The sequence below is a fragment of the Rhipicephalus microplus genome, chromosome 3, assembly GCF_043290135.1.
Source record: "Rhipicephalus microplus isolate Deutch F79 chromosome 3, USDA_Rmic, whole genome shotgun sequence".
NCBI lineage: Eukaryota > Metazoa > Arthropoda > Arachnida > Ixodida > Ixodidae > Rhipicephalus > Rhipicephalus microplus.
In genome coordinates this window covers 149,351,271-149,370,701 of record NC_134702.1, presented here as the reverse complement: position 1 = coordinate 149,370,701, position 19,431 = coordinate 149,351,271, and the positions used below count along the sequence as shown (strand labels likewise).

At 45.7% G+C, this 19,431-nt stretch overlaps 1 protein-coding gene across 1 annotated transcript; it reads right to left on the bottom strand.

Moving 5' to 3' along the window:
- Positions 1-982: 982 nt before the first annotated feature.
- LOC142803968 (glutathione S-transferase 1-1-like) lies at positions 983-11,734 on the bottom strand. The gene is made up of 5 exons (XM_075890362.1): positions 11,421-11,734; positions 10,448-10,506; positions 9,796-9,937; positions 3,056-3,226; positions 983-1,230 (listed from the first exon to the last, which is right to left on the bottom strand). The coding sequence occupies exons 1-5, from the start codon at positions 11,559-11,561 to the stop codon at positions 1,093-1,095; spliced, it is 651 nt and encodes a 216-aa protein (XP_075746477.1). The 5' UTR covers positions 11,562-11,734; the 3' UTR covers positions 983-1,092.
- Between the last annotated feature and the right edge of the window lie 7,697 nt (positions 11,735-19,431).

Below are 19,431 nucleotides of genomic sequence, written 5' to 3'. Positions count from 1 at the left end.
AGTGTTAAAAAGAAAGCCTGTGACGAAGAGAGCACTGTATGCGTTGTTGCGCATTTCTGTATTAGACGTGTTACCATCAGTGTTACCATCAGTGTCAACAGAAAGGCGTGTTTCAAGGAGGGGCTAACGATGTGAGGTTCATGAAGACGTTTCAGAACTGACAGCAGACGCTTTGTAAGATGTACCAGGTGTCAATAATCAGTAGGTTTCAACGCTTTTAATGCTGCAGTGGACGTCGTGGTCGTGTGATTCATTTTGGTGACTGTGCCCACACAGACCAAATTCAGACAAGCTAGCGGAATAATGAATTTGCACTTCAAGGCATTACTATGTCCACCGCGGTGGTGTAGCGGTGCTTGGCAGCTGACCCAAAGGTCGCGGGTTCGATTGGAGGTGCGGCGGTCGTATTTCGATGAACGTGAAATGGTAGAGACCCGTGTACTGTGCGATGTAAGTGCACTTTAAAAAACACCAGGTGGTCAAACATTACGGTGCCCTTTAATACAGCCGCTTGCATAATCATATCGTGGTTTTGAGATTTCAAACTTTAGATTAATATCGAGGCTGTACTTCTATAAGGCCGTGTCATTATTAGTAATTCGTAATTAACCAAACACATGAATTAACACTAGCAAATCACACCTGAACAGAGACACTATAACTTTAATTGCAACGCATTATTCCCCGTTATAAAAATTCCGCAGATTCCGCGATATATTGGTATCAGCTTCGTGCGCACAACTCCGCGGAAAGTTTTCTAGGCTGCATTTTCGGGCTTTAAATTATTGTGACATATTGTGAGTGACCTCTGTTAAACAACAACTTTGATGTGCCCAGTCGTATTGCTGAGTGTGTCAAAAGTTCCTTCGCCTAAATCGTGACACACCACCTTATTGCTCTCAAGTACTTGAAGGCATCACGCAAAAATGCGGATAATATTATGTGGCGCAAGTCATCCGTCTTGAGGAACACACAAGTTAAGAAAATACTTTTATTATTACTTTTCTTCGCAATGCAGTAGTCCATAAAAATGGAGATATCAATGGCCTAGCAGTTTCACGGCCGATTCGGCCGTTTGGTGCCCGAAGGAGCTCACTCGTACGTCTCCCAATCCTTGCTGCGTTCTTCAAGCATCCAGCCGCACGCTTCGTGGAAACTTGGAATCAAGGCCCTGATTCGCTCGTAGTAAGACACCAACTTGATGAACTTAGACTTGTCTACAATGGGAAGCTGGAATAGTGTAACAATTCATTAGTTAGTCGGACCATTTGCATGCCTTATCAGTAAAGCTTTGACAAGGAGGCAATGCTCTGAGTCTGTCAGCAACGCAGGAATAAAACATGGAGAACGTCTTCAAAAGGATTGGGTGAATGAGGACAAACGTCACTTTACATTACCGTTACTTCTTAGTTACGCTAGCTTCCAGAGTCATCTTTAGGGATTTTAACTTCGTAAAGCACAGTTTTAGCATTCCTGGCCAATTTCGATGTTGCATGGGTTGCGTTCTGTTTCACACGAATTCAAAGGGTCGCCCCGCCGCGGTGGTCTAGTGGCTAAGGCACTCGGCTGCTGACCCGCAGGGCGCGGGTTCAAATCCCGGCTGCGGCGGCTGCATTTCCGATGGAGGCGGAAATGTTGTAGGCCCGTGTGCTCAGATTTGGGTGCACGTTAAAGAACCCAAGGTGGTCTAAATTTCCGGAGCCCTCCACTACGGCGTCTCTCATAATCATAGAGTGGTTTTGGGACGTTAAACCCCACATATCAATCAATCAATTCAAAGGGTCACTCCGCATCTTTTACTAGAGAATTGTGTTGTCGATTTCAATAAAACACGATAAGCTTTTGATTACCGTGAGGAATTTGGAGCATTTGTACACAGAGTATGGTCTCGCGTGCAAGCGAAGGTGCCACTAATGAAAGTGTCACACCCAGGCGCTTATATAGTAGCAAAAAAGTGCGCCATTAACCTCTTCTCATTACAAATACTTCACATAAATTGCTTTACTACGCAGCCATTTTTCAGCACCCGTTGTAACATCATGCGTGGGTACCATCAGCGGAGATGCTCCCGACTCAAGCATGCAGGTAACCTTTGGAGTACATATCTTGCCTCTGTGTGATTTAGAAATTTTCTCGTTCACACTATCCGAAAGAGATACGAGATTTGCTTTATCCGCCACTTATGACAATAATCTCAAGCCCAGTTATATCTCACGACACTGTAAAGATTTTATTTTTTAAAACTTGGTGTTATTTGGCTAACAAGATGTTATATGGATTTCTATAATTACATGCAATTGCGTTTACCGTAGGTGGTGCGCTTGATGGAGTTGGTTCATTTTATATGAAGAATAAAGTTGCGCTTAGGACAGCATCAAGTAAAGACGCAGATGACGCTACAAGAAGTATTCAGCACAAATATTGCCCAAATAGCCAGTATTCGGGGAATTTTATTGTTTTTATTTTAATGCCTCTTGTATCTTCGATACACGTGCATACGTTTTATTTATGCGTGATGTTAGTTCCCTCTGTTATGCTACATTATTACGATTATATGATAATTTTGTCGGCAGATCGAAGTTATACAGACTATTTTTCAAATTTTTCTTGTGTAGTACCTTTTTGTGAGAGCACCCTTCACTCATGGGCCACGACAGAAATAATTGAATATTCATGTCCACATCAACCAAATTTAATCCTCGTTTATTAAATTAACTCTTAACCAAACTAAAAAAATGTGAGCCGCCCTAGCCAAACTTTTACCCTTCAAAAAAAACGAACCATAAGTTGCCGCAGCAAGCTGGGGAACGGAGTCTTCCTGTGCAAAACATGGTTGGTTCTTCAAAACCATTACCAATAGCTTCTCGTAACGACTGTATCGCTATCCAGAAAATAGTATTTTTTTACACGAAAGAAAAGCACTGACGCTGAGTACATAGGACATAACAGAGCACGTATTACGAAGTGCAATTTTCAGCCAGTCATCCCACGTTACACGCCGCGGTGGGCAACATATTCACCACGGCATGGCAGCTGCGTTAGGACATCTACTCACAGGCACGAAACATGCCATGCTGGAGACAAGCCGGATGTCAGCCACGGTGAGGCTGTCGCCGACAGCGAAAGCATTATCACCGACCAGCTGCTCCAATGGGCGGAGTACAGTTTCTTCGAACGTCCGCAGTGCGTTTCCTGTCAGCTTTTTCCTCTTGACAATACTGCCTCGCTATGAAGTGAAGCCACAAATAAAGCAAATAAAAAAAGCACAGAGCCACACAAAAAAAAGCCGATAAGGACAGGTATTCCAACATAGATATTTTGATACACTGTTATCGTTGCCGACATTGTGAAAGTTTCACTCTTTTTTTTTTGTTAAGAGAAGAAATACTTTCTTTTTGGCCAGTGAATGCGCGGGTATACGTTATTCTGATCAGATTTTAGGGTAGCTCCGTCATTGAACGACCATCTAGTTTGATTATATTTCAAAAGAGAATTGTATTAAAAAAACTACTAACTAGAAGAGTTTGTTACTGCTCACAAAATATATGCTACAGAGAAAATACTAAATATAAAAAAGGCAAAACAGGCACGTTTTTCCACGTTTGCATTTTCCAAAAGAACAGCATAGGTTCGCAGGCTACTTGGCTGTTGATGGCTGGTGCTGATCTTGAATGACAGGCTCTTTACGTTTATTAAAACTTTACGGGAGCTTCATTCTCTTTCCTTGCATATAGCATCTATTTCAAAACTATAACACTCGTAGAATTATTTGGGCCTTATTACATTCAGGTCTGTATAAAGGGGCATAGCCACAATTATGTTTCGGTAGCCGAAAGAACCTTTATTCGCCATTTTGTATACCCGTGACTAAGTAATCATGCGTGTATACACGCACATTAAAAACTGAAAAATTTCAGGGGAAACAGTTTGAAACGTCCTCCCACTAGCGGGAAAACACAAAAGTATTTTTTGCACCACACGTATGTCCCTTTTTTAAAAGCTTCTGAAATCTTTGTGGTTCTGGCAGCAGCTGTATAGTATTCCTAATGTCACGTGTGAATGTGTCGAGCATGAAGAAGAGCAGGACACAAATGACACACAGTACGAATGGCAGGCGCTGCGTTCGATATCGGCCCTAGAAGATCAGGCGCGACTAATCCGAAGGCCTCGGAATAAGGGCGCCACCCAGCCGGACAGACGACAATTTTCACCCCTGTGTTACTTACAGCGCACAGAGGTAGGTAGGTAGGTAAGCAGCTTTATTGATTCACCAAAGAATTATTTGAAGGGGGGGGGTGGCAGGGGAAGTGGAAGCAGGAGGACGACGGGCCCTCGTGCCGCTCTAGGTGGCCAGACACCGCTGTGCTTCGGTGACCCTTCTGGCTCTGCTCACTGTCCGGAGCTGTAACCCCGGTTGCGAGCTGCGCAGAAGAGCCTCTTATCGCTCATGGTGTTCTGACCCTTGCCACAGGGGCTTGCGTTTGTTCGGAAAATTCAGAAATATGTGATGGAAGTCTGCTCCGGTGCAGCGCACTGAGGTTCGAGCCTGTCTGGTTTCTGCACTAATAAAGTTTTAGATGCGACGCAGCTTTTTGACTAGGCTGTGTTACGCTGTCCCTCCATTCGAACGCACCATGCGCCACAGGTGTTGGTGTGGTACCAAGAAGGTCACACCGCTGAAGCGCGTTGACGACAAGCTCTCCTCGCAGTGCGCGCTCGCCGTGGCACGCGCAGCTGTCGCCTCGTCCGATCACCCGCAATACCTGCCACGACCGCCACTCACTACACCACCGGCTTTTTGGTTCACGCACAATTAACCTGACGTGCGACTAACGTGCGCGTTAAGACATGCGCGTACGTGTAACCCTCAAGATTTGCGCCAGCCATCACTTCAAACGAACCTTCGAGCACTCACCGCCACAACCGCGTTAGCATCGCTTAACTAGTGATGACACCCATGCGCAACGCTGATGCACCACAAGCCGTAAGGGTTTTCTTCAGGGAGATGGTCCAGGTTTTTTTTAATTTTTACTACTACTACTACTACTACTACTACTACTACTACTACTACTACATTGAAGAAGTAGAGAGATGGACGAATTAGAACATGCATTCTTGAAAACGTTTAAGGGTGAACAAGACGGAGCTGTTTGTGCCCTCTTTGTGCCCCATCTCATTCGCACTGAAAAGTTATCAAGAATACTATTAGTTTACGCAGAAGGCTTTCCGACTAGGGAATCAATCTTCGAAGTACAAGAAGTAGCATGCATTTGTAGATATCCCTAAAACGGTCATCCTAGCAAAAATTTATTGTGTATTAGTGTGATTTTACTTTTCTGGATCCTTATTATGGGACTAATCCTCGGATTTCATTTGTACGCATCGTTCACACTGAAAACTTGTTTTTACTTTGTTATTGCCCAATCTTGATTAGAAGCTAAGCAAAAGGAGTGATTGTATGAGTTTATTGCATTAAAATAGTAATTCAAGCAACTAATCTCAAAATAATACAATAACTGAAATGAATGCGCAAATAATGAAACAATGACAGGGTCACCTAAAAGCAGGACTAACTCGCTGCAATTAAAGAATGGGACAGGTGGAAGGTTTGCGGATGCTCCAGCCCCCGCATACCCTACGCTGGCACCGCCACTGGTGCATGCACCAAGAATGAGCAATATGTGGCTAAGACTATTTTAACATATAAAATGGCACATGAGGCTTCCTAAGGAGGCCGCTATTCGTAGTAGCCCATAGTAAGATGATAAATCATCATCATCATCATCAGCCTGACTACGTCCACTGCAGGACAAAGGCCTCTCCCATGTTCCGCCAGTTAACCCGGTCCTGTGCTTGCTGCTGCTAATTTATACCTGCAAACTTCTTAATCTCATCTGCCCACCTAACCTTCTGTCTCCCCCTAACCCGCTTCCCTTCTCTGGGAATCCAGTCAGTTACCCTTAATGACCAGCGGTTATCCTGTCTACGCGCTACATGCCCTGCCCATGTCCATTTCTTCTTCTTGATTTCAGCTATGATATCCTTAACCCCCGTTTGTTCCCTAATCCACTCTGCTCTCTTCTTGTCTCTTAAGGTTACACCTACCATTTTTCTTTCCATTGCACGCTGCGTCGTCCTCAATTTAAGCTGAACCCTCTTTGTAAGCCTCCAGGTTTCTGCTCCGTAGCTAAGTACCGGCAAGATACAGCTGTTATATACCTTCCTCTTGAGGGATAGTGGCAATCTACCTGTCATAATTTGAGAGTGCTTGCCGAATGTGCTCCACCCCATTCTTATTCTTCTAGTTACTTCAATCTCGTGGTTCGGCTCTGCGGTTATTACCTGCCCTAAGTAGACATAGTCTTTTACAACTTCAAGTGCACTATTACCTATCTCGAAGCGCTGCTCCTTTCCAAGGTTGTAGTACATTACTTTCGTTTTCTGCAGATTAATTTTAAGACCCACTTTTCTGCTCTCCTTGTCTAACTCCATAATCATGAGTTGCAATTCGTCCCCCGAATTACTCAGCAATGCAATGTCATCGGCGAAGCGCAGGTTACTAAGGTATTCTCCATTGACTCTTATCCCTAACTGTTCCCATTCTAGGCCTCTGAAAACCTCTTGTAAGCACGCGGTAAATAGCATTGGGGAAATTGTGTCCCCCTGCCTTACACCCTTCTTGATTGGTATTCTGTTGCTTTCTTTATGAAGCACTATGGTAGCAGTTGATCCCCTGTAGATTTCTTCCAGAATGTTTATATATACTTCATCTACGCCCTGGTTCCGCAGTGTTTGCATGACGGCTGATATTTCTACTGAATCAAACGCTTTCTCGTAATCTATGAAGGCTATGTATAGTGGTTGGTTATACTCTGAGCATTTCTCTATTACCTGATTGATAGTATGAATGTGGTCAATTGTTGAGTAGCCTGTTCGAAATCCTGCTTGTTCCTTTGGTTGATTGAATTCTAATGTTTTCTTTACTCTGTTAGCAATTACCTTTGTAAATAGCTTGTATACTACAGAGAGCAAGCTGATCGGCCTGTAATTCTTCAAGTCCTTGTCATCTCCTTTCTTATGTATTAAGATGATGTTAGCGTTCTTCCAAGACTCTGGTACTCTTCCCGTCAGGAGACACCTCGTAAACAGGGTGGCTAGTTTTTCTAACACAATCTGTCTCCCATCTTTCAGCAGATCTGATGTTACCTGATCCTCACCAGCAGCTTTGCCCCTTTGCATGCTCTCCAAAGCTTTTCTGACTTCTTCTATCATTACTGGTGGGGTGTAATCTGGGTTACTGCTAGTTCTTATAGTATTAAGGTCGTGGTTGTCTCGGCTACTGTACAGATCTCTGTAAAACTCCTCCGCTATTTTAACTATCCTATCCATATTGGTAGTTATTTTGCCTTCTTTGTCCCTTAGTGCATACATCCGACTTTTGCCTATCCCAAGTTTCCTCTTCAATGCTTTGACACTTCCTCCGTTTTTCAGAGCGTGTTCAATTCTCTCCATGTTATACCTTCTTACATCGCATACCTTACGTCTATTAATCAACTTCGAAAGCTCTGCCAGTTCTATTTTGTCTGTTGTACTTGACACTTTCATGATTTGACGCTTCTTAATTAGGTTCTTCGTTTCCTGGGAAAGCTTGCCAGTGTCCTGTCTAACTACCCTGCCTCCAACTTCCACTGCACACTCCGTAATGATACTCGTCAGATTATCATTCATTGTATCTACGCTAAGGTTGGTTTCCTCACTAAGAGCCGAGTACCTGTTCTGCAGCGACACTCTGAATTCCTGTACTTTCTCTCTCAGTGCTAGCTGATTGATTGGCTTCTTGCGTATCAGTTTCTGTCGTTCCTTCTTCAAGTCTAGGCGAATTCGAGACCGTACCATTCTATGGTCACTGCATCGTACCTTGCCAATCACTTCCACATCCTGCACGATTCCAGGGTGTGCACTCATTATAAAGTCTATTTCGTTCTTATTTTCGCCATTAGGGCTCCTCCATGTCCACTTGCGGTTTTCTTGTTTTCGGTAGAAGGTATTCAAAATCCGTAAATTATTGCGTTCTGCGAATTCTACTAGTAGCTCTCCTCTGGCGTTTCTAGTACCAATGCCATAATCTCCTACTGCCTGGTCTCCAGCCTGCTTCTTCCCTACTTTTGCATTAAAGTCGCCCATCACTATAGTATACTGTGTTTTTACCTTACTCATTGCCGATTCCACGTCTTCATAGAAGCTTTCAACTGAAGCGTCATCATGGCTGGATGTAGGCGCGTAAGTCTGTACTACCTTCATCTTGTATCTTTTATTCAGTTTAATTACGATACCTACCACCCTTTCATTAATACTATAGTATTCCTCTACGTTGCCAGCTATGGTTCTGTGAATTAGGAACCCCACTCCCAGTTCTCTTCTTTCTGCCAAGCCCCTGTAGCAAAGAACGTGCCCATTCTGTAGCACCGTATAGGCCTCATCTGTCCTCCTAACCTCACTGAGCCCTATTATATCCCATTTAACACCCTCTAGCTCCTCGAATAGTACAGCTAGACTTCCCTCACTAGATAAGGTTCTAGCGTTAAACGTTGCCAAGTTCAGGTTCCAATGGCGGCCTGTCCGGATCCAGAGATTCTTAGCACCCTCTGCTGCGTTGCAGATCTGACCGCCGCCGTGGTCAGTTGCTTCGCAGCTGCTGGGGACTGAGGGCCGTGAGTTAATTGACGTAAGCATGTGGGAGGTAGTGGCCAGATACTGCACCAGGGTGGCCAATCCTTCTCTGGTGAGGGAGTGCGTTCTCGGCGGTGTTTGCCGGTGAGGCCGCACCCCAGGCCTCTCAATGCAGTTCCATCAACACGCGGATTTTTTTTTTTTTAATCCGGTTGGGAACTGCGCGGTACCGGGATTTGAACCACGGACCTCTTGCATGCGAGGCGGATGCTCTAGCCACTACGCCATCGCCGCTTCTATATATATATATAGAGTCTTACAATAGCCGGGCTGTCGAAGGAAAGCGATTTTTTTTTCGGACCTGAAGTGGTGCTTTAAGGTAGCAGTCAGTAGAAAAGGACTTGAAGTAGCTCCAAAGGGCACTCTCGTCATTTTCCAATCTTATATTTTCGGCAGTGGGCTGTCCACTTGAGGTGAAGTCTTGAATCGCAAGAAGCAAAGCACATTTATGTCAGGTTCTTGCAGGCCAATCTGAAGGAACGCCTTCTCAACATCAGCATTCATTGCTATATTGTAGCGTCGGAAACGAAGCAGTAGCGTCACTACGTCACGATTTAGATTTGGGCCGGCTTCTATATTGTCGTTTAAGGACTTCATCCCGGATTCGTGACACCAAGCGTGGAACACGATGCGTCGATTAGTCCTCACGTATCACGGCTCGGTGTGATACGTGAGGTGATGATAAATATAGTGCTCTTAAATAGTCGGTGGTCACGGGGAAGATGTTTTCTTGGTTTCGCGTGGCTTGCAGCAAGCTATTCATGGTATACTGAACTTTCTATTCCTTTCTTCTACTTCTATTGTAATAGAAAAAAAACAATATACTGAAATTTATTATGTAAATGTAGGTTGAATAAGTGGCATCCTGCTATACACACTGCAATTCTTCTTACTTCAAACTCTATATTGTTTTACCGGAGTGGGACAGAAAAGTGGCTGCCTTTTTTTTACTTCTTGTTTCCTTCAAGAAGTTTTGTCTACCTAAATGTAAAACCTCACGGAATGCATCTTGCTTCAAGCTCGGGCCTAAAGCAATCTCACCCTCATTTTGCCCACTGAACTTACTATGTGGAATGATGCAACAGGTTGCACAAAACTTGACACTGTGCACAAGATCTGGTCTACGAGAGCACACTTCTCCACTTCCTTCGGGTAGAGTGGTGACACAGGAGCATACTTGTTGAGCAGGTAGTAGCAGATGGCAGTACTGAAAACGAGATGGCCGGATGGGACCACGCGGATTGTTACAAATAAAACACTTCATATGAGACATCACTTCTTGCTCTGCTAAACTTAATTGCTTGCCGTTTATCTTCTAGAAAGCAAATATGAGATTATCACTCAGCAGACTAACAAGACTGGCCACATAGAAGATTATTTCACTCATGCAGCTACTGGTGTTGCTCCTAAACCTTAAATTAGGTACAGGTAGTATAATACTGCTCATCGAAGTGCTCCTTGATAGGTTTTTTTTGCCTTTTTTTTCTTCTTTTCGATTCGGGCAGGGCATTGTCACCATCGTTGAAAGATGACGCTGCAAGCTTGGTTCCCATATTCCGCTCAAGGAATTTTTACCTCATGAATTGTGGTATTTCTGGACTCTCCAAGTTTTTATTACTTCAGACAGGAGTCGGTATAACGACGTCTGCCTATTTCTGACTAATTCACATTGAAGCTTGGAGCATTTCATGGGTCAACGTTTAACGAGTTACTTCACCTTTCGTACAAGATAAAACCATCGTCGTTGATTGCTGGGATCTTGAGTAAGGGGCTGATCTGAAAAAATAAAATAAACGGGAATTATTAGGGAGCGTATATAGTCCAAGCCTATACAGAAAGGAACAGCGGAGCAGTTTCTCCCGCGTTAAAGGAAGTGTGTTTGCGAAGTAGCTTAACCTTGGGGCAGTTAATGTGGGCAGTTAAATTTACGAATACTATCATCTGAATTTCGTTACTTGTCAAGGCCGACTAAATGCGAATATGAAACTCGAAGCTTTATTTATGAAAAAGGCGTACGATTTTATAACGCTAGAACAAAAACAGCGCTGCCAGGCTCCCTAACTATGCCAGAAAACGATTTTAAAAGAGTCGCAATGAACGCTAAGCGATCATAGGCCTGGGGCACTTCCATGCCAGTGGCGCTAAAAACAGCGACTGCTAGCTGCACCCCTTCAGCTCCTAAGGAGAGTTGGTATTGAAAAGTGAGCTGCACCTCACTCACACTCCCTTTAGCCAGCATCAATAACAGCTCAGCAGTCATTAAACGCCTCAAGAATAGGGCAGTCGACTGCTGAAGATGTGCCTAATTGGCAGTGCTTTCTAGTTGAGCAAAGTAACCCTGAGAGCAATCGAGATACCCTCTGATGGCATTTTTGCTTATATTTTCCATGGCCTTGCACCATATGTCCATCGGAGTGCTTTACACGTATTCTGAGAAAGGTGGTAACCAGTCCTACTAACCACTCTTATGCAGCACCTACAGTCAGTTGCGTCTAAGTGGAATGATTTTCAGAGTTCGCTACTAGGCAGATTGCTATCAGTGACTCCATCGTGGCATGTTTTATACCCTCGCGTTTACGGCCAATTGCTGTCATCTCAAGTCACCCCTTAACTAGATTCAATAGAGGACATCGTTCTGTCCTTTACTTTTTTCAGTAAATAAAATTGCATGCAGGCAATCTCTCACTCACCTTAGCATACTCCGCAGGCAGACGGCCATCCTTGTCATATTCAAGAGCCTTCAGTTCGAGTTCAACGCCAATATGCTTTGCCAGCATACGGATAAAAAAGCAAGGTTCCCTGGTGACGACGGCGTACAGTTCGATTGTCATTCTTCTCTATTACTTTTGATCACTACCAGCCGCTGTCAGTTCCACAACTAAGTGATAAGCAGTACAAAAAAATACCATTCGTTAGGAGGTGCAATTGACAAATGCCGTTGTCATACCCTTACGAAAATGTCGGCGATTCCACCTGCTCAAAAATGATTCAGAACGACAGCCCTGGTAGAGAGAGAGGGGTGGGCGGGTGAATAGCCTTCGTAGGAAAAGGTCTGCATGCGTTGTTTTCCAGTCACACCGCAGTGAAATTTACACAGGTGGCTCTGCTTTGTATTTCTATGCCCGCTGTAGTAGGCCAGCAGCACTCATTTTTTTATTACTTGAATCTCGCATATCCGGCGTTAAGTCGAAGTTTAAATTGGTGCTTAGAGATATTATTCGGTGCCTATTCAGCACTTATATAATTAATGCTGAATTTTTTTCTATTTTCAAAGCACGTGCAGTATTCCTTCGTAGAGAAACGGCGTATGTTTTGCACGCAGCTTTTGCACCTTGTAAATGAAAGGTCAATAAACACCTCAAAACCTGTACTTTAGAGTTCACATCAGTGAATCGCCATATCAAGAGTAGTAGGAGGTGTTCTTAAAGCCCCTTTGGTAGCGTTTCCAGTTCATAAATACCGCTGTTTAAAAAATCAAGCTGCAAGTACTGCACATGCGTTATCTTGTTCTCTTTTCGTTCTCTCTTCCCTTATCTAACTCGGGGATGACAGCAGTCACACGCCCCCATACACACGCTTTTCGTGTTCGAGCATTTTATGACTGTAAATAGGCCAGCCGGTGGACGTGGGTGTGTTTGAGTGGTGACAATTAAGCTTACAACCCGATCATGCAGTGACGCAAAACCTGGATCCACAGCCACGAAAAGAACCTCACCGACAGTAAGCAGGACTTATCAAATGCTCCCTGCCTTCAACGAAAATACAGATAGGTAGAACCTATACCTAATTAAGGCAGATGCATCCTTTGCAGCTAATGACATCACCGACTCGGCTAGGAAGCGATCACTGCTTGTTGCAGCATTGAGCACACAAGCCGTCCAGGTATTAGCCGGAAAGGCCGCACCCAGAGCGCCAAATGCATTGAGCTTCGAGCAACGTTGTCAGAGTGCTGTACGAGTACTATAATTTGAAGCGACATAAAATAATGCAGAGCTTCAAGATTCTTATTCATCACCAGGTGGAAGCTGAGCTGGCCACGCCGGGTTTAGTAGAAATACAACGCATAGTTGATAACTGTAACTTTGGAAACGGCTTGCTTGGATGCTAAATTCTAATTGCTTGGATGCTAAAAGTATGTGTTATTTTATCAATGAACCTTCAGATGCAGCTGCTCTTTAGAGCAAACCTCACGCTAGCGGAGACTGTAGGGTCAGTAATTTCAGCTGAAGCTGCCAGAAATAACGCTATAAAAATGTCTTCCGAGTCAAAGGAATTTTGCGTTCACTTTTTTCGTCATTTTTAGATTATATTTAGTTTTAATCCATTCTCTATACTTTCAACTGGGCATCGTTGTTTGTAAGTTGTAGTTCATATTGTGCTCAACGAAAAACAATCCCCCAAATTTACGTCCATTTATTTCATTCATAACTGGGATCTATTTCGTGCAGAATTGATGCCCTTGGGTAGTATGCGAGAAATCACTGGTCAGCTGCCAGCTCGTTTTAAGATCACGTACCAATTGACGGCTACGGGCAAAGGAAAGTGATTGACACTCACCATATAGGCAACTGGTGATCGACTTACACTCCCACGTTTGAATGCACATATGTATTGATTTGATTTGTGGGGTTCAACGTCCCAAAACCATCATATGATTATGAGAGATGCCGTATTGAAGGGCTACGGAAATTTCGACCACCTGGGGAATGCACATCTACTATGCAGACAGAGGGATGACCACTGCCGTAGTTCATCACTTGATTTCACGAATAGCACTACAGGCATTGTGTCATGTGTTTAAAACTACAATTAATATTGAATCAACAGAACAAACTTAACTGACCACGTGCAGCACGCTCTATGCTGTTGGGAATCTGGTGTCTCAGTTCGCGCTGCAGCAACTGGGCAGAGCTTATGAGCGGACAAGGCGATGGTGAGGTAAAGCAACATTTACCCCGCCGCGAGGGTACAGTATTCATGACGCTCGGCTGCTAACCCGACACTTGCGGGATCTAATCCTTTTTTCGGTGAATGCATTTTCGATGGAGGGGCAAATGCTTTCGACCCGTGTGCTTAATTTTGTTGCACGTTAAAAAAAACAAGTGGTTAAAATTTTCGAAGCCCTCCCCAACGGCATCTCTTATAACTAAATGGTGGTTTTGGGGCGTGAAACCACCCATAATATTACTAATCATAAACAGTATTACGGTGGTGTTACGTACTTGGCACTGGGGCCGACAACTTATTGTGCTCGCACCAAGGTGTAACGATGACCCGAGATTTTTTTGGTCACTCTCTTATCTTCATACAACTTGGTCTTTTTATAGCCCCTGGAAATCCCTTCAATCAGCCAGCAGTCTGAAGCCTTCAATCAGGAATCGCCACTGGTCGCTGGCTCAAATCGGGCCCGTGAGTGAGGGGGCTTGCCTGGCGCTGCGGAAGGGTTTGCGTCGGTTACGTCAGACACACCGCAACAGACACCATGGATTGCATCAGACTGCCGCCTTGGTTGACACCCGTTGTACCAGTCTATAATTGTTCACGCCACTTGCATCAGGTGGTACCAACTTGATTGTGCAGTTTGGGCTGGACTCCCAGGCATAACAAGACTCAGATCGCACTACAACGTAGACACGCAAGCCGAAGCCGGAACACTGCAAACAGTGATCGAAAACGGACAGGCAAGTTATGATGAAGGCGCCATGGCCATAGAACGGTTAAGTCACGAAGTCTATGCTATCCATGCAGATGAACACTTTGATTACTGTCAAACGACACCAGAAGCAAGCGACATTGAACGACCTCATGACGGCATGCTTGGAGAAACAAGTGAGAAGTCGGCAGAGACACAAGACGAAGGGTGCTCAGTTCGCCGTGGTGGATCAGTGGTACGCTGCTCGTCTGCTGACTTGAAGGTCGAGTGTTCTATCCCGGCCGCGACTGGGGCATTTTGGTCAAAACGAAGTGTTTGAGGTTCATGAACAGTGCGATGTAAATGTTCGTTAGAGGACACTAAACAGTTAGATGTTCCGAAGATGGTATGATGTTATCGATACACTTTCGCGTCTCATATTTATATCGTGGATTTAGGACGTAAAATCTCAGATATTATATCCGTAGTAGTTTACAGTGTGAGCGTTGTCCTGTTTCCATCTCGTCGTGTGCCTCCGTCACGTTTCAAGTTCATTTCCCAAATGCGCACCGTTTCTAATAAAACCAGCGTTATACCTTTCTGAGAGCAGCTCCGCTCAACTACGTGGATAGTTTTGCTTCAACAGGCAGTTTGTGCTGAGCATTCATGACAGGCATTGTAGAGGGCGCTGCGGTCATCGATGGCAGCCGACGTGCCTCACATTGGCTTTGGCTTTTTTTGCAATTATAGTGGCGTGAATAAACAGTTACCGCGATGACTTTGATACCATCGTGCATATGAAGGTGCTGGGAATCAACTGGTGCCACTTTCAAACAAGAGGTATGAATCCTGAAGCGTTTAAGAGCAACTTTTATCTCGGGGGGGGGGAGCGAAATTGAAGCATCGCTCGGCCATACCACTAGGCCTAACTTCCGCATGGTCAGACATTATGGCCTCTTCTACGAGAAACACGGCGTGTCCTGTGGAGCATTTTGCGACTTCTGGAACCGGAAATAACGGTGGACTGATTCAAGTCAATCTGGAAGGAGAATAAAATACAACGGAGCATTTTGAGCAAATGGAAGATTCTGCGGCTCCTGGCCCCGGTATTAACGGCAGAGAGATGCAAGTCCAAGTGGAGGAAGAAGAAATTTGAACAGAGGAATTTCAACAGGGCTCCGGCTAAACTCACGTGGTCCGTAAAGCCACGTCTAAAGGAGGCTACGCTGCCACCAGCATTCGGGTGACAATCTCGGCCTCGGGAAAGAGACAATACACCAAGAAAGAAAGAAAGAAAGAAAGAAAGAAAGAAAGAAAGAAAGAAAGAAAGAAAGAAAGAAAGAAAGAAAGAAAGAAAGGAAGAAAGACAAATACACCAAGAAAGTCATCGCCCCTAAGACAAGGACGTCTAAAATGCCAAATGTACTACTACGCGAAGACATCAAAATCATCGACAGGCGTCGGGGAGGCCTAAACATTGCCAAGCTGCAGGTGACCGTGGCGACGGCCATTCGAGAGGCAGCGGGGATATCAAGGGAAGACGGCAAGGCAGACATGTTCTGCCCAATTGTATACCAGAACGTCGTGGTGGTCAGTACCCTAGACGAGAGATGAGCCCGGGCTTGAGCCAGACTTCAGTTCATTCGCGTTGGAGATCAAGTGGACGAGGTAGGAGCCTATCAAACTACGCCAGACGGCATGGTGAAGGCAATAATACGAGGAGTTCCAGTGGAGGACACGCTGGTGGAAATCCATCGAAACATCGTGCAACCGCGCAACGTGCTGGCGCATGGAGCGCAACGTATTGTCAATACGACAATGGTGGTCGTGGCCTTTGGGGGGCTGAAGGCGCCCAATTACGTGTGCTGCGAAACGGTACTCCTCTGGTGCAGCCTATACCGAAAGCAGGTGGACGTTTGCAGGCAGTGTGGTTGGGTTGGACATAGGAGAGACGTATGACCCGATTCCAACGCTAAAGTGTGCTTCGACTGCGGTGCCAACTACCCGGCCGAGGGGCATGACTGCAACGCCAGGTGCCGGATCTGTGGAGGGCGCCCCCAAAGGGAGATCACGACCGCAAGCATCAGTGCAAGGTACCTTATGTGGTCACCAGGCGGCAGTGGGAAAGGCAGATGGAGGAGCAGCATGCAAGACGGCAGCTGGCGGACCCGAACGAGTTCCCGAAACTGACGACGACAGCGGAGAGAGCAGCAGCAGCTATGACCGAGCGGAGCACTTCGCGTTCCAAGAAGCACAGCAGGGACTGAAGCTAAAGTAGAAGAAGGAGCACGACATCCAGCGCGGCAGGTCAAACTCAAGAGAGCACGTAGGCTGGATGGACGCCATCAAAGGAAGAATCAGGAAGAAGGAACCATCATGGCAGCAGAGCCTGGTGCCGAGCAGTGGAGGTAACAGCGGGTACAAGAAAGCCGACAAGAGGGACGAGGAGATAGCTACCTAAAGAGACTAGAGTCATGCTTACCAGAGCTAACGAGGTACACAACGGAAAAATCGCGAAACTGATAGCTGCGCTGGACGCCTCCAACAAGGAAGAAATGGCGCTCAAGATGGATCCACCAGCATGACGCCCGTCGACGCAGCGGTTGGCGAAAGAACGGCAATGCAAACAGTGACAACAGCAGCCGCAGCACCAACAGGCGGAGCGGGCACAGACCTTGGTCCCGGTCGCTATTGCCCTGGCTCTCGCCGAAACCGGATGCACGACCGTGCTGAATAATTAGAGGACCGCGGTGCGGAACTACGCTGGAAGCGGAGTATGTGTGGCAGCAGTGCGGGTGCTGCGCGCTGTGAACCTAGCGGAGAAAACGGTGATAATTAAGTGGCTCTCGGCCTACGTGGGTAAGGAGGTGTCACTTCGTGGCTGCGCGAACTACAACAAGACTGCCAACGAGGTGGCGCGAGGGTTCACATACCGCGCTGCTCAACTAGCGGATTTGATTGAGGACTGGTAGTGTGAAGCTAAAGACAGGATGACAGAATACAGTGAATAATTGAAATGGTACAGACTAGGGTCAAGACTATAGGCCTCCGCCCCACCCGGGCCTGACCCGCAGGGAGACGGTAGCGTTCCGGCAACTGCAGATGGGGTCGCAACCCACGCCAGTGCTCATGAAGCGCGTTTCTTCTAACGTATACGCAAGTGACTTGTGTGGCGTGTGTGCAACTAAAAGAACTACTGCGGCCACATCTTGAAGCACTGTGAACAAAATCTGAGGGAAGCAAGAACAGCGACGGTGACCCCGCCGTGGCTTATGGCCGCTGTGGGAAGCGACCAGCGGGGAGAGCAGACACGGGTCGTCCTGCGGATCTCGGCTGACCTTGAAAAGCACCCACCTAGCGAAAACGCAAAGTGCTCGCCACCACCCCAGCACAGGGGCAGGCGCTGGAGCCAGTAGGCGGAAGTGGTGAGGACTGCTCGCCAAGTAGAGGACGTCACGCCGAGGTGACGTGTGGCCGCATCACAGTAACCCCCCTATCGCGGGGCTAGAATCGTCATCAGCCGAATCACCAAATAGTCTTTCTCACTCTCATTTTGCTTCAACACTGAGAGGGAATCGTTTCAAGAACTTGCCCACTAACAACGCTGATATCTCAATACCTCGAGCAGGTCGGAGTGGTCGCAGCGATCAAGCAGCCTCCACACAACGAGCGCAGGCGCACAGGGCCTGCACCTAGTCCCCTTGCTGACATCAGAAGCGAGAGGCCATCACTCGATGATATCGGGAGTTATAATCTGTACTCAAAGTTTGCCGCTTGATATTTATAAACTGTGGCCATGCGCGCGTACAACTCCCGTACTTAACCTGCGAACCCTTACGAAATTTTCAACACTAAATGAACAGGTGTGTTTACCTTCATGGTGATAGCAGAAGTTTGGAGGCTTTACCACACAGCAAATGTTTGTTGTGGACAGCGTCTAATAATTTAGCGAGATAGCGTTTACGTGGTTTACGTGCCGCAGCTGATAGGGTTTAATAGGTTAAACAAGAGTGAAAAGAAAAAGAAAACCAGAATATTTGCCTGTGTCACGACGCGAAGCAAGGTTAAAGTTTACTTTATTAATAATAAAAGTAAATACACTGGAACTACGTATAAAACGCGAAAACCTTTATGGTGCTTTTTAGTTTATAACAATTGTCTAGGTGGGCCTGGAGACGTTGGAAATAGGAAGCTATCTCAGAAATTGCGTGAACTTATCTGAAATACTTGGTCTTCGAAGTTTACAAAAGGCAAAAGAAAACATTTTAAACAGTCATTAGCTGCGTACGGAAAGAATCTTTAAATAACTACGCCACATTCACTTCGAAGCGCGCGTCCGAAAGCGCTGCCATGTTTACGTACACTACACCACGCAAACACGGTATCGTTAAATTTGATAAATAGCGTGCGTAGGGGTAGCGGTACGGTTCACGTAGGCTACTTCGCATGCACACTTCAATCCCGCTATCCCGGTAAGCCCACTACCCTATACCAAGCCCAGTAAACCATAACTGTCTAGTATACCATCTTTGCAGAACAGCATCATAATCACTGTACCTTTTCCAGTAATGTCACTAATAACAGCAAACAGAATTTATTTGAACATACGGGAAACGCGCGCGGGTCCTAATTGTGGCTGCATCGAGCTTGCTCATGACAAGGACATGGAGACATGTACATTCATTGCCATCTGTCATCGGCGACAACGGTGGCCTGCTGTAACTGAAAAGGTAATAGCCGAAAAAAATCATATCGGACGAAAAAACCTAGTTATCAAGAACGACATACCGGTTCAATAATTCATAGATTTTATTGACTATTCTGTTCAAATAACAGTCTCCTTCAAACTACGTGACATCCCAGAGTCTCCCAACATTTTGCAAGGGGCCGCATGTGTTTCTAATTGGCGGTGTTCAATACTTACGGGAAGCTATACAATTTGAGGTGCAATACTGTAATTTCCCTGAATTGTTCCCGTGAGCCTCAGTTGTATAGAGCGCAGAGTCATTTTTGAGAACAAGATATTTTGAAGAAATACTTTTTTTGCCTACTGCCTATTCAGTTATGGT